At 42.4% G+C, this 15196-nt stretch overlaps 1 protein-coding gene across 3 annotated transcripts in view; it reads left to right on the top strand.

Moving 5' to 3' along the window:
* LOC140714129 (zinc finger protein 609-like) overlaps nt 1-15196 on the top strand; it is a 231035-nt gene that overhangs the window by 172418 nt on the left and 43421 nt on the right. For all 3 annotated transcript variants that reach the window (XM_073024928.1, XM_073024926.1, XM_073024927.1), the window contains exon 4: nt 12252-12339. In XM_073024928.1, coding sequence (XP_072881029.1) covers nt 12252-12339 — 88 coding nt within the window. The remainder of the gene's footprint in view (nt 1-12251; nt 12340-15196) is intronic.

The raw sequence follows: 15196 nt of genomic DNA, 5'->3' as shown, positions 1-15196 counted from the left end.
AGAGACAGGTTGTTGGTTCTGCACTAGTCCGTTAGCCGCTGCACCTCCTCTCTGTAAGCTGACTCATTGTTCTTGCTGATGAGACCCACCACTGTTGTGTCATCGGCAAACTTGATGATATGGTTCGAATGTGAGAGACTGCGCAAACAACTGTTGCCTGGGTGTTTCAGAGGTTGCAGCTTTATGCAAGGGTGGCAAAGAGAAAGTCACTGTTGAAAAAACTCACATGAAATCTCAGTTAGTTTGCCAGAAGGCATGTGGGAGACTCTGAAATCAGCCAGAAGAAGGTTTTATGGATTGATGAAACCAAAATTGAGTTTTTTTGGTCATCAGACTAAATGCAATGTTTGGCATAAGCCAAACATCACTAGGCATCAAAAACACACCATCCCTACTGTGAAGCATGGTGTTGGCTGCATCATGCTGTGAGAATGCTTCACTGCAGCAGGCCCTGGAAGGCTTGTGAAGGTAGAGGGTAAAATTAATGCAGCAAAATACAGGGAAATTCTGGAGGAAAACCAGATACAGTCTGCAAGAGAACGGCACCTTGGGGGAAGATTTGTTACCCAGCAAGTCAATGACCTCAAGCATAAAGCCAAAGCTACACAGGAATGGCTTGAAAACAGTAAAGTTAATGCCCTGGAGTGGCCAAGTCAGAGTCCAGACCTCAATCCAATTGAGAATTTGTGGCTGGACTTGAAAAGGGTTGTTGACTCACGATCTCCATGCAGTCTGACAGAGATTGAACAGTTTTGTAAAGAAGAATGGGAAAAAATTGCAGTGTCCAGATGTGCAAAGCTGATAGAGACCTATCCACACAGATTTAAGCTGTAATTGCTGCCAAAGGTGCATCTACTAAATACTGACTCTAAGGGGGTGAATACTTGTGGAATCAATTATTTTGTGTTTTATATTTGTAATTAGATCACTTTGTAGAGATCTTTTTTCACCTTGACATGGAGTTTTTCTGTTGATCAGTGTCAAAGAAGATAAATTAAATCTACTGTGTTTTAATGTTGTAAAGAATAAAACATGAAAACTTCTTGGGGGGGAGTGAATGCTTTTTATAGGCAGTATATGTTCTTTCCTCTCTAACGCTCTACAAGAGCTATTACAGCAGGATTACTGGTTAATGTTCTTGAGACACACCTTGCTTAATCCAGGCCAATCGTAGCATCCTAATGTGACTGCAAAACAAAATTACTGCAAGTGCTGAAAATCTGGAACAAAAATAGAAAATCCTGGACGCATTCAGCAGTTCTGTCTGCCTAAAACTATTTAGTAAAGTTGGTAAACTTCCCATGCAACAAAGGACAATAAAGTCTTACATTTTGCGGTCACTTTGTTCTAGATCTTGGTTAACGTAATGGGCTACAGATTTGGAAGTAAAAGTACATTTGTCAATATTTCCCTGTGTGCTGTTAGAATAGTGTAACATTGAATTAATTTGGTTGATTTAATTTTATCAGATGATAAGATGTTACACATGTACGTATCTGAATCCTAACTTGTTGAATGTATACAGTACTGATCACCTCAACCAGGAGAATAATTTTTAATCTGCTACAGAGATGGTGCGTAGATTTAATCTGTGGTTCATAAGCAGTAGGAATAAACCTTTCAGTAGATCAAGACTGATATTTTACTTCAGCACCATTTTCCTGTATTAACCTTATGCCTTGATTTCCCAGTTCAACTTTCAGAGTTTTACACAATGTGTTAGCTTGCATTGAGCTTAATTATTGTAGTTGGATTTGTATATTTCTGAGCCTAGTTGATTTCCTTGTGTTATAGGTTTTGAATGTTGCCGGCAGGATATAGGACCACACAACACACACCAAATAATTGATGAGCATGGCTCAGAAGTGAAATGAGTCCTTGTGCTTGTGCAGTTTGAAAACCTTGCGTGTTGTGAATCAATCTGAGAGCACTTTTAAAAGTGGAATTGCTGGATAATATATTGGTGTTTTCTTAACTAGATCAAATAAATTCTAAATCTAAAATTGCACCCCTCGCCATCACTGAGTGCATCTCAAGTGAATTGTTAGTGAAATCAAGGTGTAATCTGGTCCTTGAAAAGCTTTCAGACCATATATCTGTCAAAATGCTGATGTTATTTATGATAATGATATAATTGGCTTTCATTATCTGTGTATTTTTCTTGTACTTTCTTCAAATTTACATACCTAGCCTCACTTTCCAACTAGGAGTTTGGAAGATCCTTGGTTTAATTTACTGCTGAGAAGTAATGAGAAGTAAGATGAGACTATTCTGGTCATCGTGGCTTTTAAGTAGAATGAATATAAAATCCAGTTTTAAGGAGGGAATGATGGCTAATCTTCCTCTCTCTTAACCCCCCCCCCCCCATCCTCTGTCCCCACCCAATCTTTTATGTACAAGTACATGTGGGATAATGGGAGAGGGCAGGGTTGGAGTTGGCTGTTAGGAGCTACAGCACATGAAGAGTAACTACTGCGGACATGCCAGTGGACGAGGGCCTTTAGAAGAATACCGTACTTAGTGGAGCTGAATTTATTGCAAAGCCATTAAAAGAGAAATTTGAAGCAACATGTTTCAAAATGACAACAGTATTATTTGGAGAAGAGAAAATTGGCCTGGACTCTCACAGATTGCAGTAATGCTGAAATTGACACCATTTGCTAAAGTCAATTTTGCTCACAGGAGTTCCACCAGAATACTAAACAAAGGATGCACACATAGTCTGTGGCTGTTGCCATGACATTTTGCTCTGGCTTGAGCGTCTGCTTTTCCACTTACTATTGCAGAGTATGGGTATGCTTGGGGAAAATCCATTTTTGATGTTCAGTCATGAGAGGGGGAAGAGCAGGAGACTGAGTACTGCAGGTTTGGACGAGCAGTGTTCTGAGGTGGCAGTACATTGGTGAGACACTGCAGCCCTCACTAAGAGAGATTGGAGAAGATTCCAGTCCATTGCAACTTAGCAGAATGAGGGGTAATTTCATTGAAATCTGCTGAATATTGAAAGACCTAAATAGAGTGGATGTTCAGAGTATGTTTCCAATAATAGGAAAGTCTAGGACCAGAGGGCACAGACTCAGAATATAAGGATAACCCTTTAGAACAGAAATGGGGAGGGATTTCTTTAGCCAGAGGGTGAGGAATATGTGGAATTCATTGTCACAGGTGGCTATGGAGGCCAAGTCATTAGATACATTTAAAGTGGAGGATGATAGGTTCTTGATTAGTAAGGATGTCAACTGAATGGCCTAATACTGCTTTTGTGTCTTGTGGTCCACAATTCAGCAGTGTCAGTTGGCTCAGGGGTGAGCTCTGGCTAAATTTTGGGGCATGAATGTCTTGCAGTATATTATGAGTAGAAATGCAGCAATCTCACACAAGCAGAAATCTTTCACAGGGTGGCTATGATCATGATTTCCTTTGGATAGTGGAAACCTGAAAGCTTTAAAAAACCTAAAGATACTCAGCAGTATCTGAGCGAGTTTATCATAGACAGCTATTACAAATGGAGTACTTTATTGCATTATATCAAATGAATGGCAGTTTTTCTGGATATTATAGAATAGATAACTAGCAGACTTTTACTGATTGTATCTTAAAAAAATAATCAATTTGAAAATCCTTGAGCATGGATTTGATTCACAAACACTGCACAACTTCACTGTTGTGACATTTTATTACAAAGAGTTCCTGGAATTCCAGGCCATCATGTCATTGGAGGCTGGTCTATTAAACTGACCCTGAGCAAGGACTTATCTACAAGGAAGGAAAGGGAAGTAATCTGCTTTTTAAGTGCAGGTTCTGCTCAAACACTCAACTGCTGGTAAACTACTCCTGCGTGACCTCTGGCAGCCAGCCAAGTCACTCTGTGTAAATGCTGGGGGAGGAGGGAGAGCTCCGGTTGCAGGAAACCCTGATGCTTCTCATTCCTAATGAAAAGTGAATTTGGAACACAGATTGCTAGCTAACATTCCATTCCAATTAGACACACATTACCTCAGCGTGGATTGGATTACTGTGTGTGTGTGTACACATGCCTCTTTGCTGACATGTTCAAGCACAAGTACACACTCGTACACATGCACACTCTGCAACATTTGCCTTTGGCTGATCCAGAAAAGCATTAGAGTTACATGCACAACACGCTGGAGGAACTCAGCAGGTCGAGCAGCATCCGTGGCAATGAGCAGTCAATGTTTCGGGCCGAGACCCTTCGTCAGGACTGAAGAGGGAGGGGGCAGGGGCCCTATAAAGAAGGTGGGGGGAGGGTGGGAAGGAGAAGGCTGGTGGGTGTCAGGTGAAAAACCAGTAAGGGGAAAGATCAAGGGGTGGGGGAGGGGATAGGCAGGAAAGGTGAAGAAGGAATGTAAAGGGAAAGCATTATGAGTAGTAGAAGGAGGTGGAACCATAAGCAGCTGCAGGAGGAGGCAGAGTGAAAGTGGGATGGGGGAAGGGAGAGGGAGGGAATTACCGGAAGTTGGAGAATTCGATGTTCATACCAAGGGGCTAGAGGCTACCCAGATGGTATATGAGGTGTTGCTCCTCCAACCTGAGTTTGGCCTCATCGTGGCAGTAGAGGAGGCCATGTGTGGACATATCCGAATCGGACTGTGAAGCAGACCGGGAGATCCTGTCTGTTGTGACGGATGGAGCGGAGGTGCTCAACGAAGCAGCCCCCCAGTCTGCATTGGTTTTCACCGATGTAGAGGAGGCCGCACTGCGAGCACCGGATGCAATAGATGACCCCAACAGACTCACAAAGGAAGTGTTGCCTCACCTGGAAGGACTGTTTGGGGCCCTGAATGGTAGTAAGAGAGGAGATGTAGGGACAGCCTTTAACAGGACCCCACCACTAAGCACATCTTTCCCTCTCTACCCTCTCCACTTTCCGCAGGGATCATTCCCTCCACGACTCCCTGGTCCACACGTCCCTCCCCACAGATCTCCCACCTGGCACTTATCCCTGCAAGCGTCAGTGCTACACCTGTCCCTAAATCTCCTCTCTTACCACCATTCAGATATGTCCATACATGGCCTCCTCTACTTCCTCTAGTTTCCTCCCCCTCCCCCCATCCCACTTTCACTCTGCCTCCTCCTGCAGCTGCCTATCACCTCCCTCATGGTTCTGCCTCCTTCTACTACCCATAGTGCTTTCCCCTTTCATTCCTTCTTCATCTTTCCTGCCTATCCCCTCCCCTTGAACTTTCCTCTTACTAGTTTTTCACCTGGCACCTACCAGCCTTCTCTTTCCTACCCTCCCCCCACCTTCTTTATAGGACCCCTGCCCCCTCTCTCTTCAGTCCTGACGAAGGGTCTCGGCCCGAAACGTTGACTGCTTGTTTCCATGGATGCTACCCGATCTGCTGAGTTCCTCCAGCATGTTGTGCGTGTTGCTTTGACCTCAGTGTCTGCAGAGTATTTTGTGTTTACGAAGCATCAGAGTCGCTGCATCCAGCTAGACCTGTTCATAACTGCAACTTCAAGGAAACGTTCACATCGCTTTTAGTAGAAAAGAATGAATTCAGTCTTCCCAGGCATTGGTGCATGTACAGATGGACTCAGGGTTCTACTGACAACTCAAATTGAAGTTTATTTATCACATATACATTGAAAAATTCAGTGAAATGCGTCATTTGCATTAAAATACAGCCCACCTAGGGATACACTGGCAGTAGCCCACAAGTGTTGCCATGCTTTCTGGCACCAACATAGCATGCCCGCAATGCTCAGCAGAACAGCACAGAACACAACAAGACAGCAAGACAAGCTCCAATCACCCACCCACCCACTCATGCATATACACAGTCCTCTGAGCCCAGGAAGTAATAAAGTATTTTCTCGCTGGAGAAAATTTTTTCAATGAAAACAGTACAACTAAACCAGTTCTAAGATCTGCAGGCATATTATCACAAACTCCACGTTATCAACATCAACCACATCAGAAACTGGAAAAGGAAATGTGATTGTTTATGATTGTGAAATATATTTAATGTGCCAATGAGGTAGAGAGTGACAGCCTTTTGTGTGCAGTTTAAATTCCTGTGTGCGCTCGTAGCAAAAGATGTGTGCTTGTGTACACCTTAGGGGGAGCGTTGCAGCAGAATCTCTTGGTGGACCTGGAAGCAGGTGAAGGGAAGGGCGATTTAAGATGGAGATAGCTAGGAGTGTGATAAGGAGCAACACAAAGGGCTACTTGTGGTGTTATCTGATAAATAAGGAAGGTAGTAATAGGAACTACCAGGGAGGAAGTAAAGATGGAACCTTGAGTTACTTAAAAGGTGGAAAGCTATTGGGTGACAAGAACTACAACTCCCACAATCCCCTTCATTTGAGCAGCAACCAGCTGCTCCCACAGTGCCTAAGCATTTCTTTGCCAATTATTTTTTCTGTCTCAAACAGCAGCAGTTGATTGGTAGTTCTCATTCACCAACAGGAGAGTGTTTCATTTCCTGCAAATCCATTTGTGTGTCTTACCGAAATATCTTATCGAAATTGTCCCAGGGATGTTTGCCAGTCTGCAGTGACCCAGAGATCTGCAAATACTGGAGCCTCAACAACGTGCTTAAGTTACCAAGACTGGTTGAAATTTGCCGTTCCTACTTGAAACACTGCTAATTGGCAGGGTTTTGGGGAATAAGACCAACTGGACTGCTGGGCAAAGAACTGGTACACACTCAATGGGCCAACTAAGGCCTCCTGCAATATTACATGTTTCGTTACCAGGTGTGTCAAGTATCAACAGAGAGAAAAAGGTAGTTTCTCAGGTTGATACACAATTAATTAGCACTGGGATCATTCCTGTTCTAAACATCTGTCTAAACATTTGAACTTAGTAATCAAAAGGACAATATCAACATTTATGAATAATTATAAAGCTAAATTGCAGTATATGATGCAAGAGACTGTGATGAAATTGAAGAAGTTCCTAATTTGTAGAAATAGTGCGCAAATACAGATGAATTTCACCATGGGTCATTGTAATAAGGTAAATTTTGGTACCATGAATAAGGAAGCCACTTGCTTCTTAGAATTTTCCTTTGGTTTACTTGGAGCATCACAATAGCAAAATGTTGCCTGTCATTGGCCACTGACAGTCTTCCCTACTATTTCCACACTGCCAGGGCAACCAAGAGACTTGATAATTACTTTCCAAAAATCTTGTGGTTTCCTTATTGCTCTTCATTGTTCTGATAATTCTATGGTATTTTTGTTAATGGTCTTAGTTTGATATCACCGTAAAGTAGGCGCATTGCATTCTCATGGTTAACTTCATTCTTTTCCTTGATGCAATTGTAGCTGTGGCTTTTGTTGTCAGCAATTAAAGGTTGATTCATACTTTGCTGCCAACTAAAGTAAAGTGTGTCGGGTCCGCTGGGAAATGTGGTAACTGTCTGCTGGAGTAGATTTGATGTCTGGGTCAGCACTACTTTCTCAAGGTTTATTCATGTGGATCCAGTCCAGATCAACAGCCAATTTCAATGATGTAATCAACCATAAAAGGCACCAATTAATTGTCTATTCAGGAGTGCAGATGTTGAGAAGAAATTTCCCAGTCAAGAGAACAGCTTGAGATGCCAGCTGTGCCTGACCATCATGCTGGTTTGGAGATTAGTGCTGCCAGTAGAGCAGGCGACTGAAGTTAAGCCATTTTTATTCTCCACATATTTCCAACAAGCTCTCTGCTCTCCCTTCCCAAGTTCTATACTCATTTGCACCCTAGGGGCAAATGGTCAAATAACCTACCAACTGGCATGTTTTTGGGATTGGGTTGGAAATCCACTGGGAGAGCATGCAAACGCCACACCCAAGCACTGAGGGTTGAGACTGAATCTCTGTGGCAGGCACTGTGAGGCAGTGGCACTGTTAGCTGTACCGTAACACTGACTATGTGCAGCTTCTTTCCTTCTGTCAGGGTGATATTGATGACCCGCTGAGTACTGAATGGATTAAATGAATTTCTTGATTGTTCTGTGAAGACTTGAATCCTAGTTTCAATCTGTGCTGATGTAGTCTCGTCTTTCTGTCCCTGGCAATATAGGTTAACTTGTTTTTGCATTGCACTTCCAATGTATACATTAATATGGCAAACATTAGACACTGAACCATAATCAGTGGGTACTTGTGGCAAGTGTTAACTTCTGCAAAATGGAGACAATCACTTTGGAACTGGCCAAGAGCAACCTTTTCATTGTCAAAGTTCAAGGCTTTATGTCTAAAACTCTGGAGTTTTTCAAGAATTATGAATGTTGAGCAGCGGGTAAGAATATATTCATTGAGAGACAAGTAGAGAATTCAGAGTGATATTAGCAGGATATAGGGAGCCTTGCATGTGTCTTTTTAAACTGTTTATGTATTGTCGGGGGAGGAAGAGATGGGAAGTGTCCTTCTATTTTAGCCGTTGTCCATATGTGAGAGAGTGGGGCTCTAGCCAGGATTTGTATGCCCCCTACAGGCGAGTTGAAGTATTATGGATGCTAGCTGAGACATTGGCACTTCCTGTTGGCTTCTGTTGGATCCACAGTAATTTTTAGGAGATAATGGATGATGTCGAACCTGGTTTGATGATTATCATGTGAATTATATGTTTATTTAACCATAAGTTTTTTAGTAAAATATGCTCAATCAGATAGAGCTGGCTGCCGCTGGTAATTCTGTTCACCTCTGAGAACTGCTTTCAGAATCTCGAAGGGAGGCTAGTGATTTTGCATTGTTCAAGAAGAATAGCAGGGACAAGCTGGTGAGCCTGACTTTGGTTGTAGGGATGTTACTGGAGGAAATTCTGAGGGACAAGATCTAGCATCATTTGGATAGTCAGGGCCTGATCAGGAGTAGTCGGTGTGGTTTTGCACATGGGAGGTCATGTCTGATGAACCTTTTGATAATTTTTTTGAGGAAGTAACTAAGGGGATAGATGGGGATAAGGCTGTGGATGTTGTCTATATGGACTTTAATAATAAGGTCTCTGACATGGAACTACATGCCAGACTAGTTCAGGCTGGATTTGGAGGGGAGCCAGTGAGATTGGCTCTGATTGGAAGCAGAGGGTGGTAGTTGAAGGTTGATTCTCTGACTGGTGGCTTCTGACTAAGTAAAGTGACCAAAGGGTAAGTGTTGGGACCTCTGTTACTCATTATTTATGTAAATGACTTGTATCATGGAGCAATTAGCAAGTTTGCTGGTGGTACTAAATTAGTGGGCCTTGGTGATAGCAAAGGAGGTTCAATAATTTGCAAAGATCTTTATCGGTTAATGGATTTCAATCTAGGTAAGTGTGAGGTGTTGCATTTTGAACATTAAAACCAGGGTAGGACTTGACAGTGCCCTAGAATTCACTGTGAGTGTTGTGAAGCAGAGGGAGCTGGGAGTACAGGTGTACAGTTTGCTGGAAGTTGCTGGTAGACAGTGCGGGTAGACAGTGGCAAACAAGATGTTTAGCTTTCTAGCCTTCATCAGCCAGGACAATGAGTTTAGGAGTAGGGCCATTATGTTGCAGTAGTATTAGTCATTGTTGAAGTGATTATTGGAGTATTGTGTATTGTTTTTGGTCACCCTGTTAAAGGAAAGACATTATCAAGTTGGAAAGGGTGCAGAAAAGATTTACTGATTAAAAGATTGCCTGAATTATAGGAAAAGGTTGACCACAATGGAACAATTTTATTCCTTGGAGAGTAGAGGAATAAGGGGTGACTTCACAAAAGTGTATAAAGTAGACAGCCATTGTCTTTTCCCTGTGGGGAGTTGAAAATTAAAATGCACAGATAAAAGATAATAGGGGAGAGATTTAAAAGAGACCTGAGAGGTAATAACTTTACTCAGAGTGTAGTGAGTACCTGGACTGAGTTGCCTAAAGAAGTGGTTGAGGCGGATTCAATTGCAGCATTTAAGAGTCATTTAGAAAGGTATATGAGGAGAAGGCTTAGTGTATTATGGACTGTTGCAGGCAACTGAGGCTCGCAGGGATGCTGCCGTGGTCAGCATGGAGTAGTAGGGCCGAAGGGCCCCTTTCCCATGCTGTATTACTCTACGACTATCAGAAAGCTCTGTAAGGATCAAAAAGTTCTACTCCTGCATCTTGTATTATTTGTACTGCTGGCCAACAAATAGAAGATGATCACTTGCTATCTTGATTCATGTGTTTCTCAAGAGACAAATAAGGTGTCCAAATGCTATTCTTTGGCATATATTTGGTTGTGGAATTGACATACACGTGGTATGAGGTCAGTTATAATTTCACTGGGTACTGGATGATTGGTTAAGGGAAGGGTTCAAGCTGAGATGTATTTGGCCCTTCACCAGAGGCGAGGGCCTTCGTTGGCCAGAGTTGACCATGGATATTGTGTTCTAGTTGTCTAGATATGCAAGCCTGGGCAGTACGATATGGAGAGCAAGCTGTTGCCCGTACAGCGAGCTCTCACTCTCCACACATCTGATGAACCCAAAAGAATGGCAGAGACTGACACAGTTTGGTACCAGCAGCCTTGCAGGAGTTGCCAGTCAACATTGAACTCAACGTAAGACTGCCTTAGGGACTCCAACTCCAGATTTTTCCCCTTGGGATTTACTCCTGAAGCCTTCTCAATGAGTGGGTATAGCCTCAAGGCAGCGGAGGTTTGAGATCAGAATTTTCCTTCTAGATGATCTGCCAACCACAGTCTACAAGCCCCATCTGCCCAAAGTGACTGGTTTTAAGGTGCTAGTAACCCACCTTTGCCCCTTCTCCTGTCAGTAGAAATGGTTCTGCTGAGAGTAGCTAAGCCACATTTGAAGGCCAGGAGCTGAACATGGTTGTCAGAGACTATTTGAGGCACATGCTATTGAGAGCATTTAATAGGTAGTGGGAACTTGTCCTCAATACCACCTCTGGCTATAAGAACTTTAAGGAACCTTCACCAGAAGAAGAATGGAATTCGGGGCGTTGGTTAAGCAGAAACCTGACACTTTTACAAGGATAAGGGACAAACCAAGTCGCTTTTACAAAGAGATTAAAGATTAGCTTTATTTGTCACTTGTACACCAAAAATACAGTGAAATGCATCATTTGTGGTAGTGACCAACAGAGTCCAAGAATGTGCTGTGGGCAGCTCACAAATATTACCTTGCTTTCTGCTCCAGCATAGCTAACCCTAATCAATATGTGTTGTGTGTGTTAGCCCTAAATCAATATGTCTTTGGAGTAAGGTGGAAACCAGTGCTTCCAGAGGAAAACCCTATGGTCATGGGAAATAGATACAAACTCCTTAAAGAAGGTGAAATTAAACCCTAAACACTGGTGCAGTAAAACATTGCAATAACTGCTACACTACTGTGCAGCCTCTACTGTGAGATTAAATGTGTTCCGGAAAACAGCCAGTTGAGCTCTAGGGTGACCTGACCAAATTCCTAGCATTGCAAGGTACATGGTGTGTTTAATTACCTTATCTATATCCTGCTCTGTAAGAGTCAGGTGCAGATTATTGCAATAACAATACAAACATTAGGAAATATTCTGGCCATTGCTTTATTAGTTGGGCTGCTGCCATGCTTCAAGGGTTGGTTTGAAAGGACTGGCATCATTGCATTTCTCTGTTTCATGTGATGCCATTGACCCTGCTTAAGTTACAGTGCAGCTCAAATTCTGTGTTATTTTTCATTTACAAAGAGAAATTTGCCATGTCCTCTTGTAAAAAGTGTTTTCACAAAGGAACTCCATGGAACAGTGGCAGCATTGTGCTCGGGTCAGTGTGATGCCTCCTTTGTTTACCTAGACTGGCAGTGAGTCCAGTCTGTTCCCTGAAGTGCTGCCAATCATTGCTCCTCTCAACGTAGTCATCTTTGGCTTCAGATTTGTGTCCGGTAAATTACCTCTTTTACCAGTATTCTCTGACCGCAGCACTCTGCAGGTGTCTGCCTACTATCCCTTTGCTTTGTGTTAGTCATTTCCCGATTCAAATATGAACCTAGTGATCTGCTGTGGTTAACTGTACCCGTCAGTACTGATGCACTCTTGAGGGTTAGATGCAAAGCATTCAGGGCCTCCAGAGCACAGGACTCTTAAACAAGAATGTATTGTGATACTCATTCCAACAGAATCTGACCTGAAATAATTCAACTGCTTAGTTAATTTTAACTTCTAATCCTGTCATATAAACTGACAGTATGCCATATGACCAACAGAGACACATAATTTGCTTGGGATGGCTTATTAATTAATATGGAGGTTGTCCAGTGATTTGTGTATTTCAATGTCCACTAATTTGTCCTCCTCCTGGCAGGTGTCCTGGTGGTTAATGTGACTTGGCGAAACAAGACCTATGTTGGAACCCTTTTGGACTGCACAAGACATGATTGGGCACCACCGAGGTGAGCAAAAGATTCAAAGGAACAGCTGTTCTGTAGTGATACCACTGGTTATAAGAAGTTACGTTTGCTTGTGCCTTTTTGTACCTCATCGAAGAATTTTAAAAATCTGTTCTAGTATAACAATCCACTATTAAAATGTCCATCATCTTCTCACCATCGCATCCAAATGTTCCTTTACATCTCACTGGTTTGCCTTTGTATCCTGATCCATTGTACGTATTGGCTTCTGGGTGAAGGGAGTTATAAGTCACGGCCTTCACTCCACAATTTCAAAGCTGATCTGTGACCTAACCACTTCTATCCATATTTACCCTAGATTTTCTTGGATGACATGTAAGCCATGTTGTATCTTGGTACATTTGTCAATAACAAACCTATACCATGAATTATTTTCAATTAACAATTATCCCAGCATCAAATTTGGTTTTACAAAAGAAAAGAACAAAGTTCTACCACTCCTACAAATATTTTCAACTTCCTCCTGAAAGGACTGGCTCTAATTTCTAGTTATGCTGTCTAGTTCTAGACATCCAGTAAGTGGGAAAAGCTTCCTTCAACCATTTCAGTTCTCCATACTACATAGAAACATAGAAAATAGGTGAAGGAGTAGGCCATTTGGCCCTTCGAGCCTGCACCGCCATTCAGTATGATCATGGCTGATCATCCAACTCAGAACCCTGTACCTGCTTTCTCTCCATACCCCCGATCCCTTTAGCCACAAGGGCCATATCTAACTTCCTCTTAAATATAGCCAATGAACCAGCCTCAACTATTTCCTGTGGCAGAGAATTCCACAGATTCACCACTCTTTGTGTGAAGAAGTTTTTCTTCATCTCGGTCCTAAAAGGCTTCCCTTTTATCCTTAAACTGTGACCCCTCGTTCTGGACTTCCCCAACATCGGAAGCAATCTTCCTGCATCTAGCCTGTCCAATCCCTTTAGAATTTTATACGTTTCAATAAGATCCCCCCTCAATCTTCTAAATTCTATTGAGTATAAGCCTAGTCGATCCAGTCTTTCTTCATACGAAAGTCCTGCCATCCCAGGAATCAATCTGGTGAACCTTCTCTGTACTCCTATGGCAAGAATGTCTTTCCTCAGATTAGGGGACCAAAACTGCACACAATATTCTAGGTGCGGTCTCACCAAGGCCTTGTACAACTGCAGTAGAACCTCCCTGCTCCTGTATTCAAATCCTCTTGCTATGAATGCCAACATACCATTTGCCTTTTTCACCGCCTGCTGTACCTGCATGCCCACCTTCAATGACTGGTGTACAATGACACCCAGGTCTCGTTGCATCTCCCCTTTTCCTAATCGGCCACCGTTCAGATAATAATCTGTTTTCCTGTTCTTGCAACCGAAGTGGATAACCTCACATTTATCCACATTAAGTTGCATCTCCCATGAATTTGCCCACTCACCTAACCTATCCAAGTCACCCTGCATCCTCTTAGCATCCTCCTCACAGCTAACGCTGCCGCCCAGCTTCGTGTCATCCCCAAACTTGGAGATGCTACATTTAATTCCCTCGTCTAAATCATTAATATATATTGTAAACAGTTCGGGTCCCAGCACTGAGCCTTGCGGTACCCCACTAGTCACTGCCTGCTATTCTGAAAAGGTCCCGTTTACTTCCACTTTTTGCTTCCTGTCTGCCAACCAATTCTCTATCCACATCAATACCATACCCCCAAAACCGTGTGCTTTAAGTTTGCACACTAATCTCCTGTGTGGGACCTTGTCAAAAGCCTTTTGAAAATCTAAATATACCATATCCACTGGCTCTCCCCTATCCACTCTGCTAGTTACATCTTCAAAAAATTCTATACGATTGGTCAGACATGATTTTCCTTTCACAAATCCATGCTGACTTTGTCCGATGATTTCACCTCTTTCCAAATGTGCTGTTATCACATCTTTGATGACCGACTCTAGCATTTTCCCCATCACCGATGTCAGACTCACCGGTCTATAATTCCCTGGTTTCTCTCTCCCTCCTTTTTTAAAAAGTGGGGTTACGTTAGCCACCCTCCAATCCTCAGGAACTAATCCAGAATCTAAGGAGTTTTGAAAAATTATTACTAATGCATCCACTATTTCTTGTGCTACTTCCTTAAGCACTCTGGGATGCAGACCATCTGGCCCTGGGGATTTAGCACTCTGGGATGCAGACCATCTGGCCCTGGGGATACTAACTTGAAATGTTCTAGCAGATTCCAGAACATGCAACCCCAGCACCCATTTTTCCTGGTAATTTAACTCTTCTGCGTTGAACTGTATTTCTCCATAATATGCAATGCTCAAAACTGAATATAGTTCACTAATCATGAGCGTTGTAGAGTTTTGTACTACTGAAGCGTAACTTAAATCGCAACCCACAGAAGGCTAGCATTCAATTGCATATTTGAATATTTTTGGTCTTTTATTCATGACGTTGTAATGATCTGCATGTCCAGCCCACCAAATTTCATTGTGTATTGGGCTTTGCTTCTTCCTGAATTATCCACTAATTTGAACTAAGCAAGACAAAATTTAGTAACGGTATTTTTTGTGTTACATGATATCTGAAGTAATGCACTTTTAATTAGGAGTAGAAAGTCAATAAATAATTCTTCTACACATTATTAGAGCGGAGACCCAGGCCACTGCAGTGCAGTTCAAGAGCAGAGAATGTTAGTATGCTTCTACTTTTAAAGTGCTTATTTTAATCTTTAATTCTTTTCACTTTGTCATAAGCTGGTGTGAAGTTGATTTTGAAGGGATAAAGATTAAAGATTTTTTTTAAGGATACTGATTAGCTTCATCTGTCACATTACATTGAAACATACAGTGAAATGCATATTTGTGCCGAAGAC

The sequence above is a fragment of the Hemitrygon akajei genome, chromosome 21 (assembly GCF_048418815.1).
Source record: "Hemitrygon akajei chromosome 21, sHemAka1.3, whole genome shotgun sequence".
NCBI lineage: Eukaryota > Metazoa > Chordata > Chondrichthyes > Myliobatiformes > Dasyatidae > Hemitrygon > Hemitrygon akajei.
The sequence above is the reverse complement of the archived record's forward strand: the minus strand, read 5'-3'. Positions and strand labels throughout refer to the sequence as shown.